Here is a 26,474-nt window from a genome sequence, read left to right on the forward strand (position 1 = left end):
AGGAAAGGGTGTAACAAACACTACTTCTAACCTTTAACCCGTATCACTGCTCAATTGGAACTTTTAGCTAGAAGTGGTGTCTGAAAGAGTAACCGAGCTGATACTGATGGTTACCAGTGGCAGATGGTAGCAGAGTGACCAAATACCTCAGTGTATATGCTGAGAAAAGTCAGGTTAAAGTACTAATGTTCAGCTACTATGCTCCTGTTTCACAGATCTGTAATATACACTATAGAATTCTTAACAATTATACTATTCTTAGCAAATATTACTAGTAAATGGAGAACTGAGGAGTAGAGTGTTTAAAAGGATTTATTGACTTGCTTGATAAATGAAAACCATTTTTTAGTATGTTCTGGAGTAGGCCTACATCTTGAATTTCAACATACTGGAAGCTGATTCTCTTTGTACAGTTTCTGGGTCTGTACTTCCTTCTACATGTATATGGTCCACTTGTGATATAAAAATCAAAATAACTTGGAGCACATAGTCCACAGAACTTCATTCCTCTGGGTTTTGACCAAACTGTTTCCCGATTTGGTCATCTAAAAAAAGATGTTCACTCATCTAAGATCTCTTCATCCAGATTGATATCTGTGGTATCAATATCCTCCAAATCCAAGTTATCTAAGTCATCTTCCAAGTCCAGCAGTGTCTAGGGAGAGAAAAGACTGGATGAAGGGGATATTGCTATGGTTACATGTTAGGCAGCTTATGGGATGAATGGCTCTGTGGGATGTATCTGCACACTCTGCAAACCCCAGCTAAGGCAGTTGTGTGGAACACAAGTGCTAAAAGAAGCTGGAGAGAGCAGCTGTTTGCTTGGTAAGGAAGCATCTTCCACCATTGCAGCTTTTTACCATGTTCTGAGCAGCTGTGTTTGAACTTCACCCTTGTAACCCCCCACACCTGCTGAACTGGTCTCTGTTACTGTGTATAGTGTCTGCATACAGGGTGTGGATACAAAAATGCTGTTAGCAAGAAATTTTCCTGCTTCTTTCTAAACCCGTGAGATACTTTTCTCTCTCACGAAGATATTAGCAGAGTTCTATGAACTATGAACACCTGTGATCTTGCAAAGCCTTGTTTATGGTACAGCAGGAAAACATTCTGACAATGGATGTTTTAGGATTTTAGCCAATCACCCCAGAGGGGTGGCTGATCCTTTGTCCAATTAGACTGTGAAGAAAAGGTCTATAAAAAAGTTTGTAAAATAATTCAATCAATCAATCTTGCTGCACAATTCCTGCCTGCTGGATCTCTCTCCTCTCCTTCCTACAGCTGCAGGATACAGTAATAATGGGGCACGGTTCTGAACACTGTTCTGGGACTGTTGGAGTGATGTTTTCCAGTAGCTTTGTTAAATCACACTAATTAAAGTCTTTAAAGTAAAATTAATTGGGTGCTTATACTTCCCCTCATAAAACCATTTTGGTACCTTTTGATCTCTTGCTGGAAAGTTATCAGAATTCTGCACAACTGTCTTCATCACTTCTTGTTTAGGAGAGGGAACTGGTTCTTCAGCCTTCTTCTAAGGGCAAAGAAATTCCTTTAGTTTTTTTCAATTTAAATTCTTTCAACAAAACCAGGTAAACAACAGCAGACCTATAATGCCCCTTTCCCAGTGGTTCTCTTTCAGTTTCCCTCAGTTATTCTCGAGCCACATCTTCACTGTCACAAAGGATTCTAGTCCTCACTCCACTGGAGACTATTTCCCTCCCCAATTTATTTGAAGTAGTTGATGATGGGACTGATAAAATGAGAACAACCTTCAGAAAGTACCAGTACATTTCAAATACTGAAGTGCTGTCAGTGATTTTCAATGTCCTCAGCAGGAGAAATTCAGTTAGTTGAGACTGACAGCAAATTTTAGTAGTTGCTGGGCTTTAAAGTTCCATATCCTATAATGATTTAACACTTCATCTTCTCGCTTCACTGCTGCACAAGTTTTATATTAAGATAATTCATCAGTTAGTACTATTACTGAAGCAATGGTACTATTCAATTAACTGTATTTAATTATAGAATTAATCTGTCTCCTACAAAATGTCTCATATTCAGCTGTAAGAGACAGCTGGGGTTTAGGGCTTCTATGCAATCATGAGCTGAATGCAAAGATACACTGAGGTGCTGTTCTCAGCTTCTAATGCAAGCTCGTTCTCATATGTTTCAGGTAGCCCTGACAATGTTATCATTTTTAACAAATGTGCAGACAAGTTTGATTTTGCTTTAATGTTATTTCCTTCGATACACAAGAGGCAAAGAGTCACTACAGAGGCTTAAAAGTAACCTAACTTTTCTGGTCTGTCAGAAGTGTTCAAAACTATGCTTCGTAGTGCATCTCCTATGAGGAAAAACAGACAATGGAGAGTTGTAGCTTTTCTGTTTCTCCCTCAGTTTCCAGCGCAGTTTTGGTTTTAGATGTTTATAGCCTCAAAGAGCTGTGCCAACATCACTGCCTTTATAAAGCCTTGCATTATGATTTTCATATACAAATGTAAAGTGTATTTGAGCAAAATTAGAGGTTGTCATCTTCTGTTAAGGCTCTGAAAAGCTTTAAGTGCTTGTTTCAATCTGTATGCTTATACCTTATACTTGTCCTATTTTCTGCATAATAATTGGACAACTGAGGTGGTAAAAAAAATGAGTTTGTTACTTCAGATATTGATTAGAACCTGTGTTCAAGTACCCGAGCAGGATTCCTGGTCAGTTAGTTATGGGGCAGTGTTATTCCATAACCACGCAGCACCCTAGCCAAGAACGCAAAGAATTTTTCATTGCTGTAATATGCAAGAGTTTCCATTTCCAGCTACTGAGCTTTTACAAAACCAGCTGCAGTCGAGGCAGTGATTGTAAATGCAGTTGGAGTTATTTTTCTGTAAGATGAATTCAATGGTAAGACTCTACAATTACTCACACTACAAAGGGTGACCCAAGGTAAGGAAGCACAGAAATAATTTCACAGTCAAGAATCTGTTAGCAGGTACAGATGCAGATTAAGAAGAATCTGAGGCAAAAGAACACGAAACCAACTGCAGCACTTACAGTCAAGGTAATAAAAGCAACAATTTGTCCATTACTGGTGAAATATTCTCCAGAGTAGATGTTACTGTAAGATAGCAAAGTTCTCCCTTACATTCATCACTCAGTAGAAACACTGACCTGAGATGTCATTATTCCAGAAGGCTCAAATCCTTTTGCTTCTTCAAGTAAGTTTCTTTCTTCATTTGGCTAGAAGTCAAAAAACCCCGTTTAAGTGTTGCACTGAGTTGCTTAGAGCTGATTTTACACAGCACCAAGTGTTTTTCTTCTAGAGACAGTAAAACTTTCTACTTACAGTGACAAGGGGGTATTCCCTGGCTGGCCTCAAGTCAGCAAGACTTTGCTTGACATACTCTTCAGCAACAAAAGCTTCCTTTAATCCAGGGAAAAGATTTTCATATTCTGTAGGATCAGCAAGGGACTCAGCAGCTTTTTGATTGACTTTGGAGAGGTTCTCCCGCCAGAGTTTAACAACCCTGGAGATGCAAACCAGATTTGTTACAGACAGCTCATTCTGACAACATAATTCACGCTCTGCATATGCTTAGAAATTACCTCGAAACTTGGCTTGGCAAATACGTCCGTGCAAGAAAAGCGGCTTCAGGGAGACGCCCAGTTTTAATCAGGAGTTCCAAACATGAATCAAGCCTAAAAGATTTCAAAATGTGATTTTAACCAGTAAACCTAATAAAGACAAATTATTGTATTAGTTTAGCTGTTTATTCTATTACATTAACTTAAAGTGCTTTCATTTCAGATTTTAAATCTAGCAGTCATCATAAAATAGAATGAGCTTTTCTGAGAAGGACCAATGACCATCTTTCTCCATAGAGTTTAAATGCAGCTGTAGTTAACCACTAGAAGAACCTGAGGGCCTTGGCACTTGGGAAAGCAGAACAGAACAATCAGAATCTCGTTTGCTACTTACTTTCCCTGCAGGAAGTAGCTCATAAACGCCACATTATTCTTGCCATCTTTTTCTGCACCTTCGGCTAACTTGTTCACCATGCTGGCATTTCCTGAAGCTGTGGCCAGGAGCAGCAGTCCTCCATAGTCTTGTGCATGGTGCAGACACTCCTGGGCTAAGCCAAACTGGCATTTACTAATGGCAAGCTCTGCAAGTTGCTTCCACTTCTGTTCTGACTAATTGTACAAAAAGGGGAGAGGGAGGGAAAGAGAAAAGTAAACCACTCACATTTCTGAACAGCATGTAAAGGTTTTCAGAGTGCTCAGCAGGAAAATACAAGTTTACTTGTGAAGGTGCTGTATCCCATGACTATACTTGTCTTCCCTTTGAGGTACTGTGATTACTGTAGCTTCCCAGCATGACACAGTGACTGTTAAAAGAGATCCCTACACAGCTATAGTATTACATAAAATAAACAGCTCAGTAAACATGGAGGGGGGATGTAGGCATAACTTGGGAAATTTAACTATAACAATCTCTCAAAGCTCCCAAGTTAACTTTCAGAATGCTGAAAGGCATTTGTGTCTACAACTAAGTTAACATTCCTTATAAATGACTTCATTATTTTACAGCAGGAACAATGAGATCGATTCTCTGCATAATAATGATGGGACAAATCACTGTCTGTCAGTTTTTCTAGTGCAAGCAGTCTAAGTTTGCCAAGGCTGGAACAAAGGTCTGAAGGCTTCAGCCCTGTCTTTCCTCCTCTCACTGTTAAGCATTGGAGATAAAGGCTTGGTTCTCGGCTCAAGTTTTGTGTTCTCCAGGAGTTTGTAGTTTTCTGAGCAGACAACATTCTTTGTCCCCATCCCACAAGATTCCTTTGGATTACAGGCAGAACAACTTCATCAAAGGAGCTGGGAGGCATTTCAGCTGTGTTTAGAGAGTTGTAGTGCATCCCCATATACCACTGTCTTTTCTTACAGGGCCTCTCAGATTCATGCTCATACTCAGAATCCAGGATGAATCACCCAAATTTATATAATTACCTCTGCTTCCACTGCAAGCTGATAGGCTATTTTTAATTCTCCAAGTTGAAGAGCAAGTTCAAAACGATGCTCTGGATCTGTAGATACTGCAAGAGCTTGTTGTTTGAAGCCCTAAAATAAAAATCCGACAGTGAAGCTGGGACCTGTCAGGTCAAAATAATCCTAAATGCTAACCTAATCCTAAAACCACTCTGAACAGAAGGTTACAGTGTTCTCAAACAAATAGGGATAATTAACAAGAGTTAATGCTCACAGGTAATATGACTGAGTTTTGCTTAGCAAACTCAATTAAGAATGTGAATAAACTGATTTATTTAGTTTGATAACTAAGAAGTAGTTTTCTTGCCTGTTTTTCAAGAAAATGTGCGACTCTGATTCTCTGTTCTTTTGGAATTGTGGGAAGAACTTTGTCAGCCATGCCGAAATCTCTTCTCATCACAGCAGTTTGATATTCAAGCACTGAGACCAGCAAAGAGTAACTGACAATGTTTAGCTCTTTATCGCCCAAATACAGTCTGTTGTCCTTAGGAATATACCCCAAGAGATACATTGTTCTGAAACAAAACAAAGAACACTCAGCTTCAATAGATCCACTACACAACAGTCTGTGAAAAAGATTCCAGTAGTTCTTATTCTAGCAAGAATACTCCCATAAAATATTCTACTTTTACTGGATGTGCACTTTCACACAGCACTGTTCATCCCTCCACAACTGCACTGCTGCCTCAGAACATCCAACTTGTTCCTACCTATCATGCTAAAGCAAGGCACAGCAAGCAGCTGACAGGGTTAACCTTGAACTCCCTTCTCTGAGAGAATCTTTTAACACTTCAACTGTGGAAGCAACAGCTCACCTGTCTAAGTGGGCAATGGTGACAATCTCTCCTCCAACATAGTAGTTGAGTCTGTTCACAGAACTGGTGTAAATAAAGCAGTCACCAACCCACAAGCCTGTTTTCACAATCTCCTGAATCTCACCAAGAACCTGCAAAGCAAATTTTGGTTAATTAGATACATAAAAAGATACTTCTAGGTAACAGAAAGACTATTACAATTTAAAATTTAATTCCATATTCTATAATAAGTAAATAGTTGGGCGAGTTGCAAATATAAGTTTAGATATAGATTAGAAGTACATAAATGATCATTTAGTTTTACATAAATGCTAACCTAATTCTTAACTAAGCCAATTATAAATCTAGGAAACAAGCACCAAACTAAGCATTAAGCAAGACAATCAAAGATAATTTTTTCCTTCTGAAATTTTGATTTCTGACATTTCACAGCATGAGGTTTTCTCACTTCTCAAACTTGAATAACATTTCAAAACTTGAAAATTCTAGAAAAAAAATTAAGCTATGACCCAAAAGTGTGTTTTAAAAACAATCCCTGTAACACTCTGACAGTAGTGAACAGATGAAGAGAAATGCAGGCATCAAGGTCTATTATTATTCTGGGATTCAGACAGGGATACACTCCCCAGGAATTCCAAGAAAATGATTAAGTGTTCCTCAGGCAGACGAACAATGTGTGATACTAAATGGTCTGGAAACTAAAATTTAAATTGGACTATGTTAAGGACTAAGTTTGCTGCACTCTCTTGCTTCTACCATCTCTAATCTTACTCCGCTTTTTGAATAGAAGGTACCTCAAAGGCATCTTCAATTCCATCTTCAGTGACACCTTCATGTGTTTCTTGGGCTGCTGCAACTTTTTCTGACAGGTATTTGAGAATGAAGAAGGACTCTTCTGTAGCAATGCACACAAGCTCACCCGAGTCAGACCAGAAAATCTGTATCATCAGAATCAACAGTGGCACAGTGTTAGACACCCCAGGCTAAGAAGGATGATGTGGACATTAAGGGTAAAACAACCTAACTCTAGAAGCTTAGGACTGAGAAGCCAACAAATACAGGAATTTTTTTTCTCTTTCTGCTACATGACTGAGATAAACTTAAGTTATTACTTTATTATTGACAGCTTGGCTTCATGCAAGACAATCAGTTTATTAAAAAAATATAAATCAGTAAACACAGACAGGTAAATAACTTCAGTTCCACGTAGAAACTTACATGTTTGGGCTGGATTTCAATTCTGCGAATCAGTTCTGTGTTCTCCCAATCATAGAAAGCCAAGCCATTAACAGATCTGACTCCCAACAGAAAGCCACCATAGATGCCTGCAAGAAAATAAAGGTGGAAGAGATCCTCATTGTGCAAAAACCACACCAACATATCTATTTCTAAAGTACTTACCTTCTGCTCCAAAATCAGGTTTGAATGACTTCTTCTCTTTGAAATTTTTAAATATCTTTACAACACTGTTGCTCTCCCTGATTGCATATCTAAATAAAGATTAAATTGGAGAAAAACCAAAACAATTATTCAGTTTCTAAAGTAGTGAATGACTAAATCATAAGCTGCTACAAAACAACTGCATTTCTGTTATCTTCTAAAACTAGCAGAGTGCTAAAAATTCAAACTTTTAAAGCAGGACAATTAATTATTAGAAGTTCATTTTACATGCATCTTTTGGTCTTCATGGCCTGAAAACTAAACTAAAGTAACAGCAGTAAATGTAATACAAAGGAAAAAATGTGCAAGACTTACTCTGAAGAGTCATGTGCCCACACAAACTCCTGTGCAGAACCAAAGCTCTTGTTCCTCAGAGCCATGGCTGTGTAGATGATGTATTCACCATCACCACACACCACAACGAACCTGGGGCAGGAGAAAGAGGCATTTGTCAGTTTTCTCTGTTCAGTTCGATAGGCAGCAGCAAGAAGGCAAATTATCTGTAAAGGTAAAGGCTCCCATGGCCAATGTAATCACTGCAAACAGAGCATAAGCTTTATATACTCCTAAAACATCATGGAACTGGATTTCCTTCCTGCATCGTGTTCCCTCTGCTCTCCACTGAGCAGCTCTTGTACCTTGTATCCCTTTTAGTTTAGCCTGTTAACAAAAGCCCCCCAGCCAATTCAAGAGAAGTGATAAAAGAATGTATTACCGTCCATTAGGGTTGTGCTGAATTGTCTGAGGATAGATTTCACAGCTGCCCATATCCTTCACAGCCAGTGGCAACCTCTCTCCATCTTTGATTTCAGCATCTCCCATAGCTTTCAAGTTAGCCTGTTGGACTTCGGAATGTTTAGCCCAAATAATTTTTCCATTTGCATCCATGGACATGGCAGGTTCTTCACGACCAAGCTAGAAAGTAAATAAGAAGTTAGGCTATGAAAAAAATACATTGATGGTTTTCTTTTCAGTTGAAAATATCAAGTGAAATAGTCAGTCTCTATAAAAAAAATGCCAATTAAAACGCCAGTATTTCAGTATTCTACACATTATCCCAGAATGAGAAATCAGTTGTTCTGCACATAGAAGACAGTGATGAATCACAATTTCTCATTTCAAACCATTAATTGTACCTTAACAATAATGCTGCCTTCATCATATCCCAAAGCTACGTTATTGGAGCCTCTCAAGCTGGCCACACACCACACCCTCTCCATGCCATAGTTCAGGGTGCTCTCCAGGCGGTAAGTGCTGGAGTGCCAAATGCGCACCGTTCCTAGGGAAAAACAAAGGGATGGATCCTTTAATCTCTCCTCAGTGTGAGGGCAGCAGGTTTGCAGCCACACCACAGGAAGAGTTCTCCCCTAAGTTCTTTTCCTGTCCTTTATACATCAGAAAACACAAAATTACCGTCTTCAGAGCCAGTGATGATGATGGGCAGCTCTGGATGGAAGCTGACGCATGACACATTCTGAGCATGTCCTTCCAGTGTTTGGACACAGGTTTTATTCTGAAAGAGAGAACACAGTGCTACATTTTAACCTTTATTTCTTAAAACAAATCTCCCCCAAATCCAAAATCTATCTGAAAACTCTCTAGATTTCTTACATTTCCAAGGCGTTCAAACAACAGCACTAAGCTATTGAAAACTGTGATTGTATTCAGTTGTACCTCCTGCCCAGAAGAAAATATTTATTTCTCTTGACAGAGGCCTTTTCCTCTATTTTCAGATATGTTAATGCCTAGAAAATATGCTTTCTCAGAGCTGCATAGCACAACTGATTAAAGCAAGATAGCAAGCTGAATTCACTGCAAAAAAAATCGTAACAAAGCATTGCATTGCAGGTGAAAACACATCTAATTTAGGTCTTTGGTAAGAATGTTCATTCACAAAGTTGTGAAAGAGAGGTTTACTCTGCTTGAGATAACTAGGATTGGAGCATGTATCTGGAGTCTCCAGCTGTACATGGTGGCAAAATTTCAAGCACTGTTGTGTATTATTCATTACTGCAGTGAATGCTTAAATTAACAGTGCCAGCTTTAACTTCTGGGCTTGCATTTACTCTGAGGCAGTTAAGTTTTAGCAACCAGAAAGTACCACCTAACAACTTTTGTCTTGCCCTTCTGGCCATTCAGATACTTGTACACAGGAGGAACTTTTGAGTTCTAGGGTCCAGCAACAGAATTGAACCCCTGGATTAGATCTCTCTTTCCTGTAGAGCATTCAAACAGGGCACCTCATGACTCCTGCCAAGGAGAAGCACACCACATGTGTGTGCATGCAACACATGAGACTGTGCCAATGTGGACAGGATGAAAAAGGAGGGGGGGACACAATAAAGAATGAAAAAAAGAAAAAAGAGAAGTGGAAGGATGGAAAGAGTTGATACAGGAGCAATATTTACACTTGAACACAGAAGAGGAACAGCTTAATCCACAAACATGAAGCCTAAAAGGGAGGGATCAATTTTGTCACAAGGAAAAAGTCTAATGCTAACAACAGAAACTTGATACCAAATGTGGCAGCCTGCAAAGGCTCCTGAGGAGTTGAGCACTCACCTGGTAGTCCCAGATCTTCACCAGCCGGTCATCTGCCCCAGAAATGAGGTATGGCTTGTCACCACCACTGTAATAGTCAATGCAGTTGACTCCTTTCTCGTGGCCTTCCAAGGTGAAGTTGGGAGATGATGATCCGAGCTGCCACACCTTGCCAGAAAAGACCCAACAAAACACAACCATGTGTACTTAGTGACCTTTTGTGTCCAGGTCACCCTTGGCAAACACGGCAGGTATCCAGAGGTACTTTACAAGTCCAAAGAGAAATAATACAGAATTCCAAAGACACAGTTGTCACCTCAACAACTGCTCAGTCAACTACCAGTCCCTCCCCCAATAAACACAAATAACATGCTGAATTGCCCATGTTCTGCTCATACCTCTAAACAATGAAATTGGTTTCTTTAAACTTTTTTTTAAGGACATGAAACCATATAAAGCACTGCTTTTAAGAAGTAGTATATGTTTATAAAATTAACTAGTAACTAATTATAATCATACATGAGTTTCATCCAAATGTCTTGAATTTTAATTTTTCCAGTTACGTTAAAGAATATAAAATCTCATGTTAAATGAAGATACAAAATGAACCAAGTCAAGTGTAGCTATACTACTGTTTTCTCATCATTGTTTATCACATCAAATAAACACCTCAACATCTGTGGACATGTGAAATCAGTGGTGGCTTTGTACAGCCAATATACTGATAATGAACAGGAAATGTGAGGAAGTGTCACTGCTCAGTGGCTGCAAACCTGTAGTCACAGATATTTAGTTATAGCTGCACAGCAAATGAGACTCATCAGGGTCTGCCATGAGAAGGCTGAAGGCATCTTTGGAAACAATTCAATGCATTGGCTAAGGACATGATAGTAATGGGAGAGACACCTTTACCAGGGTTTAGTTTTTTCTTTTAATGCACAGTTAAAGTCTTTATTCACTATATAGTTTCAATATGCCCAAACCACTCACTGACAGTATAACCATTACTCCTCTCCAATATTTCTGTGTAGTCCAAATGGAGATATAGCACTTAAAAGAGTTTTAAGAACTACTTTTCAGTGATTAGAGGCAACAGGTAAACTGATAAATTTACTGAATTACTAAGCAGGTGCCTGGACCAATGTCCAGGTCTTTGTTCAGTCAAAATTCTATTACTGCATCTGCTTTTAAGAATACTGACCCATCATCCATACAGGATTATTGGTTTGTGTACGCTGATATCACTTAATGACTAAAAAACCCAAATATAGTTTCTCTACCTTAATTGTCCTATCCAAAGAGGCACTGGCAAACTGATTGTTGTCTTTTGGGTTTATGACAATCTGCATGACGTAATGGGTGTGTCCTTCAAAGACCTGAGAACAAGACCATTTTTTATCCCAGTCCCAGAGTTTAATCAGCATGTCATCTGAAAAAAACCACAAACAACAAACAACCAAGCTTCAGTGAGTGATAGCTACCTTCTTAAACTGCATAATTCTCCATCACTTCATGTTAAAGGCTGGAATAATCTGCTAATAATCTATTTTCATCTGTAGGACTACCAGTCCTGGCAGAAGGACTACAGGGAGTAAGAGTTTCTCAAAAAGGTTGTCCAGTACTGGTGATAAAACTAAAAAGAAATACCTCTGTCTTTAAAAAGGAGGTTAAGAATCAAGGTATTGAATTGTTAATCTTAAAATAGTGGGCAGACATTAAGCAATTGGCCCTTTGTTTTGTTCTGCAGCACCTGCTCTGGGGAGTGCTAAGGATGAAGCAGAGACAGCGAATCTGGGTCCTTAAGTACCTTCAACAGCAAAACACAGAAATACACAGTGCCTGTGACTCACAGAGCTCTCTGCAGTCCTGCAGAGACTACATTAGTGTAAGGTTTCCAGGAAGGAAAAGGACTCAGCAGCACAATCTAAGTGTTCTTGGGCAAGGTCTGATGGGACACTGGGGTCTTCCTCAGTAACACAGATCACCTCAAAGAACAGAGAATTCAGTGGTATTTTGGGAAAAAAAGATGAAAGTTATCTGTTGCTTTCAAGTCAGATTCCCAGCTAAAAACTTACTCCAAACCACTATGAAATCTTTTAAAAAACACAACTTGAGCTGTTATTAGAGAGTTTGCCACACTGATTAGCACATATATGAATGCTTCTTCTGGCAGATATTAAGAGAGAAGGCTCTTTGCTCTTCTCTGACAAGAACATAAGCCATTATATTTTAAATTGTAAGTGCACACTAAAGAAACATGAATGCATCTAGCAAAGAAACAACAAAATGACAACTGTCACACTGGCTACTTGCTCAAGGAATCCTGAGTCTTCCCAAGAAGACTTGCAATCCTTCACTGCACAGAAAACAGGAGCCTGAAAATAGCTGGTTATCGAACATGAAAATATCCCAAAGGACTCTCACCACTGCTTGTCAGGATGAAGGGCTGTGTGGGGTGCACAGCAATGCACCGGATGTAGTCGGAATGGGCTTCAAACATGTGAACTCTTTCCAGGGTGTTGTAATTAAAAACTCTGATCTGCATGTCATCCTAGGAAAGGGAAGAAAAGCCACATGAAAGTAAGTCTCTTGTGCAGTGCACCTTCTACGCAATGCAGGGGAGGTAGGTAAAAACATTCCACCATTGAAGACAACAAAAAGTTTAAAAATTTTTGTTTGCTAATGATACAAACTATACTTGGATTCAGGCGGCTATAAATTACACATTGCTGTTCCAAGTCATTTATGAAATGGAAAAAACTTCAACCAAACTTTCGTTTCACAAGTAACTCAGTCATGGCAGCATAAGATAACAAAATGAAATGTCTACTCTGTGTACAGGGCAGAAGATTAGGAAATGAAAGTTGAGACAAAAGTATTTCAGCATTACCTTAATTTAGCCAAAAAATATTCACTCCATAAAGAAAAATGTGTTACCAAGACTAGAATACAACTATTCCTCCCAAGGTAGATTCACTGACTAAAAGCAGAGATTTTTTTCTACAAGTGAGCAAAATGAAAAAATTTATTTTTAATATATCCAAGAAGAAAAGTAGAAAGCAATTTCTAATTCATCTTATCTAGGATTGTCAATAGTTTCATTTTAGTTAAATTAGCACCAATAATATTGAGTCAGAACTGTGTGCTGAGTATGTTCCAGTTAGCAGGAAAAGCTGAACTACATCTACCCGGCATTACCTGCAGAGTTAGTCACCTTAGCAGCTTGCTCTCTTTTGAAATGAAAAGTTTAAGCTTCTAAGTTTCCTTAAAGGAGAAAATTTCTGGGAAACTGTAGTGAAGTATTCCCTTCTCCTCCACAAATTCATATCAGGTCAGATTATTATGGGGTGCACAAAGTAACAGCACGACAATAAATTAGAGAAAGCGCAGCTGCATAAGAAACCACAAGTGGAGAACAGCTTACAGCTCCAGTGACAACCCAGTTCTTCCTCGCCACGAATTTGGCAGCTCTCACGGGCAGGTCACACACTTCAAAATTCTTCACCAGAGTCTAAAAATAAAAATAGTTAAGTTTATAGCACTGGAGAAAATACCAATTTTGAAATCAGCTCTGTATACTTTCTTAACAGCGTCCAATATGTCACTTGTCCACTGATACAGTGACTTTTGTACTCAGACAGAGGAGAGCACAGTCAGTTAGTGGGAGTGATTGAAGATTCTTGTATAAATTCAATTTTTCAACACCAGATACACATCTGTCAGTTCTGAATATTTCATAATAAGGGACAACTAATGCCATCACCTGTGTTTCATGGTTCCAAACACAAACACTGCCATTGTAAAGGCTGGCCAGCATCCATGGCTCCGTGGGATGCAGGTCCACGCTCTTCACCCGGTCAGACCGGGCTGTCAGCTTCCGCTTGATATCGAGTCGGAGAGGCTGGGGGGGAAAGAATTGGGAATACCAGGTTTTTTAACAGGAAACTGGCACAGAACAGGGAAAAGGAGAGCTGAAGTTTACTCTTAGAATAAAAAGAGCCAATCCTGCTTTTCAGGCAGACAGAAGGTTACTACTCTTTCCTACGCAGCTGCGTATTTATTTTTGTAGGAAGCATCACATCCCCACCAATGGCTATGGGTCTGTTTAATTTAATTCTACGAAATTCAGAATTTCTTCATATTGTAAAAAGTATCTCCAGTAGAGTCAAAAAAAAAAAAAAAGATGCACTGCACATCTTCCTGGTGTCCCCGAACTATGAAAGCAAAGCAAAGAGAACTTGCTCCTAACATAAATGTTAGAAAATTAATCTTCCTGCTACTTCGCCTGACAAATCAGGAAGGAAAGTCAGTTATGACAATAGAGCACAACAACATTTGCCCATTATAAATTTGCTTGCATTCGCAATTCCCAAATTACATTCTAGAATGGAACACTATGTTGTAGAAACTGAGAGGAGGGAAAATTTAAGTCTTTCCCTTACAAAAAAGGCTCTGACCTTCCACTTTCATCATTGGTAATGTAAAGCCAGAGTATTTAAAAGGCAAGGTGATTTTCTAAAATATTCGAGGCATTACAGATTCATTTAGACAGTCATTTGAGATCACTTAACGCTGCTTTTATCTCAGAGAACTTAGTGGATAATAGCTGATCAAAGAACACTGCATGTATTAATAAAACCTGCACTTACATATGTTAGACATTGCCAGGAGATAAAGCCACCTAGTTATCATGTAGTGCCTGTATTACAGACATGACATCTGACGGTAGAGATCAATCTGGGGTTCATTCTCCTGCTACAAACATTGGGAAGGCAAGCACAACTACACTTGATTCTTTGCTTATCCTTGGAACTGCTGGGATCTGCGGCTCCCAAGGGCCGGGAACGGCCGATCCGAGGGCTGAGTGCGACACGCACTCCGAACTCCGGCACAACTGCTCGGTCGGTCTGAGGAGCACCCCGCGGGCAGCACTGCGCTGCCGCTCCGGCCCCGGCCCCCTCCTGCCCCTCGGCTCCGCCGATCGCGGGGCTGCGCTGCCTCGCTGGGGCCGGGGTGGGACGGTCACCCTCCCGCAGCGGGGGCGAGGGCACCCCCCGGACACCGTCCGTCGCTGCCCGCGCTCACCATGGCCCCGCTGCGCCGCTCCGGTGCCGCCGCCCGGGCAGGATCCGACCTCCGACGTGGAGCTTCCGGGCCCGCCGCTCTCGCGACAGCGCCGCCGGGGCGTCCCGGCGTCTCGCGAGAACGAGGCGCCCCAGTGGGATGCCGGGATATGTAGTCGGCTGCGGCGGGCCGCGCGGCGCGGGGCAGGTTGGGAGTTGTAGCTCCGCGCGCTGCCTCAGGAGCGGAGGGGGGCGCTGGGAGCTACGGAATCACAGACTTGGAAGGGAGCCGCGAGGATCCTCGAACCCAGCTCCTGACCCTGCAGGCGACACCCCATGGAGGGTCACACCATGTGTCTGAGAGCGTTTTCCAAACAATTCTTGAATTCTGTCAGGCTTGGTGCTGTGACCACTGCCCTGGGGAGCCTGTTCAGTGCCCAACCTCTGTGTGAACAACTTCTTCCTGATACCAGTCTCAGCCTCCCCTAACCCAGCTCTCTGTCGTTGCCTCGGGTCCTGTAACTGGTCACCACAGAGCAGAGATCGGTACCGGCCCCTCCGCTTCCCCTCATGAGGATGCTGTAGATTGCTGTGAGGTCTCCCCTCAGCCTCCTCCGGGCGAAACAGACCAAGTGTCCTGACCCACTCATACGGCTTCCCCTCCCTCACCGTCCTCGTGGCCCTCCTTTGGACACTCTCAAGTAGCTGAATGTCTTTTTTATGTTGTGGTGCCCAAAACTGTGTCCCCGCAGTGTCCCCTCAGAGTCCCTTGTGCAGTCCCCCCGTGTGACCTTGGACTTCTCAGTCAGAGGATGGTGGTGAAGAGCTCCCGGGCAGTGCCCAGGTGTGACTGGTCCCGTCCCCCTCAGTGCAGTCTCAGTGTGCACCATGGTGACACTGGGTGAGGGGATAAGTCCTTGGTGACAGTGCTATGGAGTGACCCTGGCAAGGAGCCCAGCATGCCCATCTGTCTCAAAGACAAAGACATGAGCCTAGTCAATCCTGCAGACCTTGAGACAGGCAATGTGACACATTTCTTAATCATTTTGCTGGCTAAAGTTGCTGCAACTCCAAAGAGCGTCTAATAGAAACATGGGGAATGTGAGGGTTTGGGAAGCACCAGAGCACAAGGAACCACTGTTGGGGGAATTTGTCCTATCCCTGCTGCCAGATTGAAGTTCCATCTCTAAAAATTGCATCTCCCACATTTCGTTGTATAAAGGAGAGGAATGACGGAATGACACAGATGATATTTATATTCGTTGGGATTCAGTTAAAGAAAATTCTCCTTTTGATACAAGTGTTCAGCTGGGGATTAGGAACCCTGTGTCTTGTATCCCACAACATTGCAAGAAGGATTACACTGGCCTGGAGTGTTTGCAGTCTGAAGGACATAAACAAAAGGGAGAGAGACAGAACAGTTACTGCAATTCTTGTCACTTTCACTCCAAGGGAGAAAAGACAGATAATTAAAACTTAAAAAAACCGCTACAAGTCTGATGAAAAGTGAGAAGATAAATGCCTGAAGCAAGAAAAGGGGCACAATATTGTCAACTGCTATGGGTGAGTTTAGACTTTCAGCTTTCTTCAGGTCTTGCTTTCCACTTTGAATTCATGACAGTGATGATTCTACAATGTAATGAATAATACTTAAAATGTTTGAGTACAGAATTTGAGGATGCAGAATCTGGATAACCTTGCCTAAAAGGAATGATTTGAGTAAAATTTATGAATTTTGAGTGTAGTGCATGACTTTTAGATGACTGAGGTGGAATACTGAAAGAAGAGATGTAGAGGAAAGTGACCATAATAGAGAATGTAGGTAGGGGGGGATATACGGCACACACGGTATGTTTTTCCTTGAAAAAGTCAATGAAGTCCTGTCCAGAGAGAGATGAGACTATTACAGGGCAATTAAAGATGATCAGCAAGGTAAGGGAAAGATGAAGGTGTAGAGCGTGTTAGTCAAGAAAATAACAGCAGAGAAAGGAAGAAATTATTTTGCTGTTAGCTTCTCCTGGGAAGTTGTAATAATAGAAAAGCTGAGGGGGAGAGAAAAAGCACAGGGTATATGCCAAGACTGACCTTATAGTAGGAAAGAAGAAATGAAAAAAAGCCATTAAATTCAAAATAAGAAATATCCCTCACAGCTGTTACAGGCAAGTTTACCAGTTGGGTACCAGTTTTGAGTCAAAACTGTGATCCATTGTGGAAATTAAATATGTACACAGAGAAAATATATTATGTATTTGTTTGCCTTTCACATTCTTTCCTGTGTACCCTTTACTGGCCACTGTTTCACCAGGGGCTGTATACAAAACAGCTGGAGCCGTGGGATGTCTCTAAAAAGTCTTTTAGTACAGAGATTACATGAGAGCAAAATCTCTGCTTCAGGTTCTTTTGTGTGACTCGACAGCTATTCTTATGCTTGTTTACTGAAAGATATTATTCAGGTAAAAAAACCCTAACACAGTGTTTTATTCCAGAACAGCGAAACAGAGGTGACTTTGTTCCTTGTGGGCGTTGCCCTGAAGTTCCTCAGTGCTGCCCCTTTCTTACCTCTGCCTGCTTGGCTCTGCAGTAGCACTTGCTGCAGCTTCCCTGGAGCAGCACACCTGTGCTGGGCATTTGGCTTTTTCCTCCCGGGCCTGAAAGAAATCTGGCATTTTCTTTACTTTGGAGGAAGGGCACAAACCTGAGTTTGCCTGTCTGCTGTAGCTACTTGATATCTTTAAGACCACAGACAGGGAAAGGGGAGAGAAGAAAATGATGTAGGGAAATGATGTGAGATGGCAGATAAGAAGAGTGCAACTACAGGCCTGGCTTCCTTCAAAAACCAGAATAAAGCTGTACAGAATATTTACAATGCAGTGTGAAGGGCCATTCCACAACCGCCTTCTTGTTAGGAGCACAACCAGCATTTCTGTAAAGTGTGGATATAGGTGTGTATACAAGTGTGTAATAAAGGAACTGGTAATAGGGTGTTGCAGGACACATTTCCTGTAGGTGCAAAGCTACTTTTAAATCTCTTGAAAGTTCTCAATGCAAAGCACTAAAAAGGACCTTTTCATTACCCAAATAATTGTCTCTCAGGAGAGCCAATCCACTCAACCTTACATTTCTGAGATTTTGGCTTAGATTCTTTTGGCTATAAAATTATTGGCAGGTTTTGCATTCGTTTGGCAATAAAAAGTTTTTTTGGAAGTAAGATATAGCATTATAAGATTAAAAAAAAAAGTACAATATCATTATTTCAGATAAAAATATTAAAGCAATTTGGGATACCAATCACAAGCATCTATAGTTTATCCTTAGTGTACCAAATGAATTTTAACTGGTGTTTTAACAATAAAATACCAGTCCACTTTCTTTTTTTCTCAAGTAAAGACTAGAGATCTGGAAATAAGAGCCATATCTATGTGGCTCATCCCATATGTGTGAAAATTCATATCCAGCTATGGAATGCTGTCATTACCTGGTGTAATAAATATAATGTGTGCTGCTGCTTGCTGCAGTAGGCAGCTCAGTTCTGGGGTCCAATGTTTCTTTGCCTTGATTGATCTACCCAGGATGCAAATTCTTTCTCCAGACTTCAGCCACTGCTGATTTTCCTCACAAGTGGCACCTCCTGGGATTGCTGCATTTCACTTTGGGGCTCAGCTCCCCAGTGCCTCGGGGCTTGACTAACTGAGCTGGTATTGAGGGCTTACTAATTCCCTAAGTGGTTTGTGAGCTACCTTGTGACCTCAAGTACTGTATTATTCTCATAAGGTCCTTTCTTTTATAAGAAAAAGAGACACTTACATCTTTAGGTCAGCTCTACAGTATTGTGAAGTGCTTATTTCATATGTGAAATTAATGTGCTGTGCTGCTGATTGCCAGAAGTTAATACTTGCAGTGCAGTGAACTGAAGCAAAACTCATTGCAGCCTTAACTTGGAAGATAGTAAAGATTGATGGAACATGGTGGGTTTAAAGGAAAGGTGTTATTAACATGTAGGTGGCAGAGCTGTGAGACAAACCCCACTGTAAATCTGAATTAAAGCCTCCCTTGTTACGATGGCATTTCACTTTGTGGTAGCTCAGGGACACAGCAGTGTTGCGGAATGCACTTTGTCTCTTTTAGTCTGAGATGCCCAGCCTCTCTCTTACTCTCCTGGAAACATCCTAGCCTTGGATACAATCCTGACTCATGTACCAAGCATTAAACAGACTAGGATAATGAGGAAGAATTAAAATGCTGGTAAAGAAATAACAACTGTCAAAATTCTAGAGTTCAGATTATAAAAAATATAATCCCATCCCCTCCAAAACCTGCAACCTGCCAGTAGCAGCCTGATGGTGCATAAACTGATAGTTTCAAAAAATGGTTGTTCCTTCAAATACAATCATATATGTCGTGCATACAGAGAAACTAGATACTGCAGTTAAGTAAAGAAGGGATTGGAAGTTTTGTATTTGATGTCATCTAAAATAATATTGCCTGACACTTTCATTACAGACCTGCCTTTTCAACTTACAATTCTGCCAAATTCAGCCACGTGGGTTTGGATTTTTTGTACTGGATATCTTCACCTCAACAAGATAACCTATTTCAGACTGTCTTTTCAAATTTCAGTAGAAGGGTCTACTATTTTTTAGAGAGTCTTAAGGGAGCGCAAATACCACCTTCTTTAAAATCAGCAACAGGATAATAAGCAATACTTTTAGCAGCATCTGATATGGACCTAATTTAAAGAGAAAATATAAAGTATTAATTGTGGTAGTACACTAGTATGTGATACCCACATGCTACTAACAAGGAGAGAGATGTCTTTAAACAGACAACTGATAAAAAAAGATTGTCAGTGAGAGAGACCAAAGTGTTGTACATAATATAAAGACTCCAGTTTTTGACCTCTTGTGCTACAGCTTCATTGGGCACATTTGATTCATTAGATAAGTTCTATCTTTATGTCATTCATGTAATCACTTAGCAAGAACCGTCTTGATTGACCTGTTAGTGCTCCTGATTTATTAACGCTTCTTGTTTTATTTCCTGGAGGCCACAGTTCCAATTTTGGCATGATTCTATTTCCATTAAGATTGGTGGCAAAAGGGCAGGCCTTGAAACCACAGAAGTGGTTCAGAAGACAGCAGTTTCTCTTGTCCCAGGTATTCCAAGTTTGGAGCTTATAATTTCTTTCTTGATCAGATTTACAATGCCTTCCACTATAGTTGAATGTTGGTGCTAATGTTCCTTTATTGAGTTTTGAGGCTTCAGATAAACTTACTCCATTTTCTCTGCTCATCTTCAAACCTGCCAAACTGTTCCTAAGATCTGATTCAGTGAGCAGTTTAGTTTGCCCTGAATATAGTCTTGCGATAACATGAACTAGAAAACTTATAAAATGATTTCTTCTTGTCTGAGGAGTATCAGTCCAGTAGCTACCTAAAAAATTCTGCAATGACATTGATTTCAGGACAGAAAGACTCTGTGACTTCCATTTTTATTCGCTATTTTGTATTACTGCCTTATCACTGCTGACTACGGAGTCGGAGCATTCTTGGGAAATGATTCAGCATCAGGTTTTCCATAAGCTTGCAAAAATTGTTTATTGAATAGTATGGGTTGCCAGCACCCTGGAAAACTGAAAACCCTGTGTTTGTTTTCTATTAAAGTTAGACAATATTGACATAGAGTTATTTTTTATCCAGATACAAAGTGGTAATAAAAGGAAATTTAAGAGCATCACTTATGGACACTTAGTCAGCATGAAAGGTTTGTGGCCAGACTTTGATAATTGACTGTAGCTTGTGAAGGAAGGAAGTTGGTTGTTTTCTCTCGATCTGGCAGTTTTGTGTTTTCCAGATGCAGAGGTGACGCTTCAGCTCCTACTGCAACACTTACACAATGTACAGAACATTGTACAGAACCCACGTATCTAAATATCCTATCCAAATAGCCTACACTAGTGTCTGTTTCAAAGGAACAGTAATGATGTTGAAACTACTTTTGTGGCAGTGCAGTGATACCAGACAGTATCTTCCACTTGTGCATTTTCTCAACAAACAAAGGGAAGGGGATTGGGTTTAAAGCACAGATGTCATTGTTGTCACTAAGATCCTACTGCTTAGGCACTCACCCCACAAGGCCCACTGCTCTGCTGTGGGCAGTCTTTTGTTTTTATAATTTGATAGCAGTTTTTTCCCCACGGGCTCAAATGCAGGTCAGGCTTGTGGTGTGCTAGGCACAGAAAACTAAACCTTGCTAACCATGTTTTGGTTCCAGGGCAGGCTAATTTACACAGGGTTTTAGAAGAATCTTTTAGAAATCCCAAATGTGACCATAATTAAACACTATTCTCTCAAGATATGCCTGTCAAATGGAAGGTGGCTTTGTCAATAGGTTGGGAGCTTTTTTTTTTAATCTATTATTATTTTACAATTTGTTTACAGTAGTGTAATATGTAGGTGTTTTCTAGGAAAGGTTAAAACCCCTCTGTATATATGATTGGAGCTGCATAGTTACATGGTTTATGAGTTTGCACTGTGTTCAGAAAATCAGCAGCACACAGACTTCTGTGGCATTTCTGCAGCACTGAATGTGTGTCTTTGTATGGCAAGCTTTTTCTTCACAATAATGCATTAACAAGTTGTTTGTGTAAAAGAGCGGGCAGTGATGAAAGCTATATTAAATTTTATCTTTGCTCTTTAACAATAATCACACATAAATAACATACTGCCAGAGGCAAATAACAATATATTTGTATGTACAAGTCTTATACAAGCACTGTTTCTTTTGTTTTCCCATTTCTAGTAGAACCCGAATCATTAATTTTTTCAGAGATGCAGTCCTATATTTATATAATTCAGTAATTTTAGTGTGTGCTGTGTACCTTCTTCGTGTAATCTGAAGACTGCAAGTTATTTCAACTATCTCTGTCTATTGTACGGATTTTTAAACTCAGACTGTAGCAATTAATTATTTTAGCTTTGAATCCTCTTTTTCAGTCCTTGGTCAATATATGATATAAATGGAACCTGACACAGGATTTGCAGCGTTCAGATCTTCTGGACAAATTAATTCTCAAAGATGGAGTATAAAATCTATTGATGAGTGAGGATCAGTATAAAGTCTCAGTTTAGACTAAAAAAGTTTAGGCTTTTAATCCTAAAGGTTTCTGGTTCAACTCTTATGCTGCTGTTCTTGCCAGCGCTACCATTCTGTAATACAGTCAGCTTCCCCCTCCCTCCCAGTAGTGATTATAACTATTACCCACACATAGTTTTATATCCTTTATGAATTCTTCCATCAACAAGAGAGATGGATTATTTTTTATATGGCTTTCCAAATTAAAACGGATGAATTTTAATAATATGTAGCCAATATGTTGTTGGAATTTCATCCCCCCAAAGTAAAAGTACTTGGAAAGTTGTGATGTGGCTATGAGTACACAAATTATCTTAACAGTTCTGTTCTTAGAAAGAAATGACAAGAATGTTATTCAATTTACCACAGAGATATAAAATGACAATAATGACTATCTTTTGGTTTGAGGGAAGAGGGCAGTGTGATTACAAGATTCGCCACTCGATGTCGCCTTGATTCTGTTCATCTCTATTTTTTTTTTCCTTTCTGATGTCTGGACACAAAATCCCAAAACTGGTTTTGTAGTAAATCTGTCTGGGGAAGAATGTTTATCACATATTTCTAAATGATAATTTTTAATGTCCTCTGCAAAAGTAAATAAAATTATTTGAATTTTCACTGATTCCTTTTAACTCCAGCCTTTCAGTGAAAAGTGGTGAATTCCCTCAGTTTTGGTTAAGCATTTCTTCAATGTAAATATTTGTGGGTGGACAGTGGCATGGGAACGGTTCCTGGCATCAAACTGACCAACAAGGCTTATTTCCTTTGTGATACTTTTTTGTGTGTCAAGGCTGCGCTACATCCATTACAAAACCCCTTAACATAACAGTGTTGATATTTTAGGACTTTGCTCTGTTCTGTGCATACTTGTCTGTTTCGCTGACAAAATCCAGGCTCATTGGGTAGGTTTGTAACTGGAAGAGACGTCATCCACTGTTTGAAACTTTTTAAAATTAGTTACAAAATTACTTGAACAAAAATGCTTTCTGACTTTCGAGGCGAACTATTTCATGACAACTGACGAATATTGTTACATTCAATGTATTAGTGATGGAGTTGTTTGAAAGGCTCCTCTGAGATGGGATTCAGAAGATTGACTGCAAATAGAGGCTGGAGACAATGTCATTCTGTCAGCAGTGTATTTGGTGATTGTATGTTGGCTAAGAGAATTCTCTTGTTTGGGAAAGTAGATTTGATTTAGACAAGACAAAAACTGGGCTTTGCTGGCTGTCATCAGGTTTGTGTGTATAGCTTTTGTGACAAAAGGAGGTTTCTGGCAATCAACCTTTGCCATGTCGACCGGACTTTGAAGAAACCAATGCTGAAGGTAGTAGTATAGAAAAAAATGCTTATTGTACTACTCTTATATAAATTCTCTTAAAAAAACACGTATCACTAAGTTAAAGCATTTATCTCCAGAGAAGTTGCTGCAAATTCTTCTGTGGCTTCAAGTAACCTCTGAAAGGACCATGGAGTGTTTTAGTGTTGGGTGTTGCAGAAAGGCTCTCCATACCCTGCAGTAGATGGGATGGCTGTGCTGTACTGTGGAGCTCATTTCACCATGCAGTGACGTGGTTACAATCTCACACATTACAGGGAACTACAGAAAACAAGATTTATTGCTTTTGCTCTCTAAATACTGCCAGATAAAAAGACCTGACACTGAACTGGATATAGAAGTTGTCACATGAAATCTTCTCCTACCTAAAGATGTTCTCTGGTGCCCCTTTTTTTTTTTCTTTTTGGTGATATAATCATTATAATGCAGGGGAAAAATGGTGATAAAAGCACCTTTATGCTCCTCAGTCAGTGGAGATTAATTACTGCTGAGGCAGCTGGCAGGGAAGGATAGGAATAGTAATGGTTGCATTACCAAAACCTAATGGAGTGGTCAGGGAAGAAGAATAAGTTATAACCTTTTAACAAAGTGAGATAAATTGATTAAAATATTTTCATATTTTGGTCCTTAACTCCAAGTGGAATCCAGAAAACAAACAAAACATGTCCTTCAAATGCGCTAGCACTGATCTAATATTTGAGAAAATTATTTGGCCTGTTAACTGCTTAAGGGGAAACTGACTGCTGGGTGTCAGGCTGTGAGCACCCTTGGCTGCAAAATTATATCTGGAGTGGATGTACTGAGAGTCTTGGTCGTTACTACTGTTGGTCATCAAGGCAGAGGACTGCATATATTTGGAATAAATTGCAGGCCCAGATTATTAGATAAATTGTTGCACTGTTGTTATATCCATAGTGATACTGATTTATTCTATCAAAAATTTTAATCCCTGTCTAATTCCATTAGGAAAAAAATTTGCAGTGTGAGGTGAATTATTTGGGCCTTTTTTAACCTATTCCAAGGTGCTGAAATATGTTCTATTTTTCACTGGAACATTCCAAATATGTTCTGGGTCTCTTTTTATTTAAATTACTTACAGTAGGACAGCTACAGAGTTCTGTTACCTACTTTATAAATAAAACCCGAGATCTGAGAAGCTATTATGGTGTTTTCACCCACAGCCTTGCTTATATTTGTTTATACTGAGATACACAGTAAGCAAATCAGATCTTTTTTCTTGTGACTTCGTGAAGGATTGACTTTCTTATTTGAAACAAATGACAAACACACACTGTATCAATAGCACACAGAGGTTTCTCCTTGTGAAAAAGCAAGTTATGAAAACCCGGAAACACAAGTCTGAGCTCAAGAGCCAGAATCTTCATTGCCTTGCATTCATGCTGCGTTAGTGGAACATTACAGAGGTTTAAACTGCTATACTAAAATATGTTCAGTAATTCCATTTTGTTATCTTGTTCCATGGAAGGACTTCACCTAGTTGGTCTGAGATCATCTGGTAAATATTCCCCTCCGGCAGCACTGCATCACCTCTGCTGGTTCTCCCGGTGCAGGTGCAGTACGGGCTGAGCCAGCTGAGTCAGGCAGGGAGAGGTGCAACAAACAGGCAACAGCCACATGGCTGTAAGCAGATGTTGGAGCTGGAAGGCCAAGCGCAGGCAAAGGCTGGAGATGCCTAGACTTCCACTAGGGACCACACTGGATCCTGCAGTCCACTGGCCAAGAGTTCATTTACTCCTGCCACTGTCATTTAGTCACAGTCTCTGTCCATTCTGCTCTGCTGCAGAATGACTGTGCAATCAGCATGGCCATAGAAAACCTGGTGCTGCTTCTTGTTTTAAGTGACAGAAGTTCTCTAAACCAGAAATCGTTCAGTTATGATCATACAAAGCCTTTCTCTGGAAAACAGTTATTTTCCTTTAGTGACTCTGGATGTGCTAACATTTTAACTAAGTGCTCATGTTTTCTGTGTATTCAGTTTATGCCATCAAGGAAACCAATTTGCTGTAATGCTACACAAGGCACCCATTAGTAGCAAACAGCAATCTGTGTTTTTAGAGAACCAAGGCTGTTATTTCACAAAGGGAGCAATTCAGCTCTGCCTTAATCCTCTAACCAGTATAGCTCATCTTCCAGGTGTTTTTTCTGACTATCTGACTGCTTTTTGGCTTCTCAAAAGTATTTAGAAAATGAAAGTCTAATTTATATTAAGTTGTAGGTGATTTATTAAAAAAGGACAATATATGTCTATATAAATAAATGTAAATTCTCTTCTTTTTTAAATGACAGAAAAAATGCCATATGTCACATGCCTTTATTTTTAGTTGCTTGTTTTCAACATCTAAGCAAAAAAGAAAAATGTTTAACTTAAAACCCTGTCTCTAAACATTCAGGAACTTTATTGCATTCATTTATTGTATCAACAACAGTGAATAGCAATACACATTTTTCCGACCCTGATACTTTGAATGCATTAAATTCTGCAGCTTCACAGTCTACAGTCTGTGTTATCAGTAGAGGTGCATGGTCTCATCAGGATCTGATCTGGCTGAAATGAATAAATGACTCCCTGGAAGTGCTCTGACTTAAGTAGAACTACTTGCAAGACAAACTCCAATATCTAGTTTGACACCCTTATAATTATTTCAAAAGCTGGAAATTAATTAAAACCATGAAAAGAAAAGATAAAATTATATATTTTGAGAATCTACTGTTTTCTCGCTTGTTACACCAACTGACTGGTACGAGTTCACTCACTTTTGTGCCAAAGCTCAATAACCTTTCTCTGCTTAAGCATCACCATGAAGCGGGGTAATTTTCAGGTAGCGATTCAATGTGTTGACAAGGCACACTACACTCTTCAGTTGGCTTTTACGACTGCTCCCCTGTTGGAAAGGCATTGCTTTAGTGTGATCATTAGAAAATTTAAGCAATCTTTGGATTTTGTCACCTCCAAGAAAAAACATATACTTCATTATTAAAGTTCTTTTCCCCTACACGTGTAGGAAAAGATGAGAAAATCTTGGAAAAAAAAGTCAGTTACTACAGAGACAGCCAGAAAAAGAAAAATCAGGTAATTTAGTAAGTAGA

The 26,474-nt window shown here is 39.9% G+C and overlaps 1 protein-coding gene across 2 annotated transcripts; it reads right to left on the bottom strand.

Moving 5' to 3' along the window:
• Positions 1-294: 294 nt before the first annotated feature.
• On the bottom strand, positions 295-15,019 carry COPB2 (COPI coat complex subunit beta 2). 2 transcript variants are annotated; one of them, XM_042042116.1, is made up of 22 exons: positions 14,919-15,019; positions 13,597-13,734; positions 13,258-13,344; positions 12,258-12,384; positions 11,114-11,262; positions 9,855-10,001; positions 8,706-8,805; positions 8,429-8,571; positions 8,008-8,207; positions 7,608-7,718; positions 7,254-7,342; positions 7,071-7,177; positions 6,647-6,790; positions 5,853-5,983; positions 5,345-5,552; positions 4,999-5,109; positions 3,971-4,185; positions 3,598-3,690; positions 3,338-3,518; positions 3,163-3,231; positions 1,439-1,528; positions 295-655 (listed from the first exon to the last, which is right to left on the bottom strand). In XM_042042116.1, the coding sequence occupies exons 1-22, from the start codon at positions 14,919-14,921 to the stop codon at positions 560-562; spliced, it is 2,739 nt and encodes a 912-aa protein (XP_041898050.1). In that variant the 5' UTR covers positions 14,922-15,019; the 3' UTR covers positions 295-559. The 2 variants fall into 2 exon arrangements, with proteins under 2 accessions (XP_041898050.1, XP_041898049.1); XM_042042115.1 differs by having other exon boundaries at positions 1,439-1,531.
• Between the last annotated feature and the right edge of the window lie 11,455 nt (positions 15,020-26,474).

The sequence above is a fragment of the Corvus kubaryi genome, unplaced genomic scaffold (genome assembly GCF_017639235.1).
Source record: "Corvus kubaryi isolate FWS band 111438036 unplaced genomic scaffold, C.kubaryi_AGA036_p1.0 37397, whole genome shotgun sequence".
NCBI classification, from domain to species: Eukaryota; Metazoa; Chordata; class Aves; order Passeriformes; family Corvidae; genus Corvus; species Corvus kubaryi.

What these genes read in the sequence shown, in the direction of transcription:
- COPB2 (XM_042042115.1), bottom strand. An exon ending in AGCTTGCAGTGGAAGCAGAG is followed by an intron (nt 4,186 to 4,998) that starts GTAATTATATAA and finishes TTGTACAATTAG; the next exon opens with TCAGAACAGAAGTGGAAGCA. An exon ending in AGCTACTTCCTGCAGGGAAA is followed by an intron (nt 3,691 to 3,970) that starts GTAAGTAGCAAA and finishes GAAATCTTTTAG; the next exon opens with GCTTGATTCATGTTTGGAAC.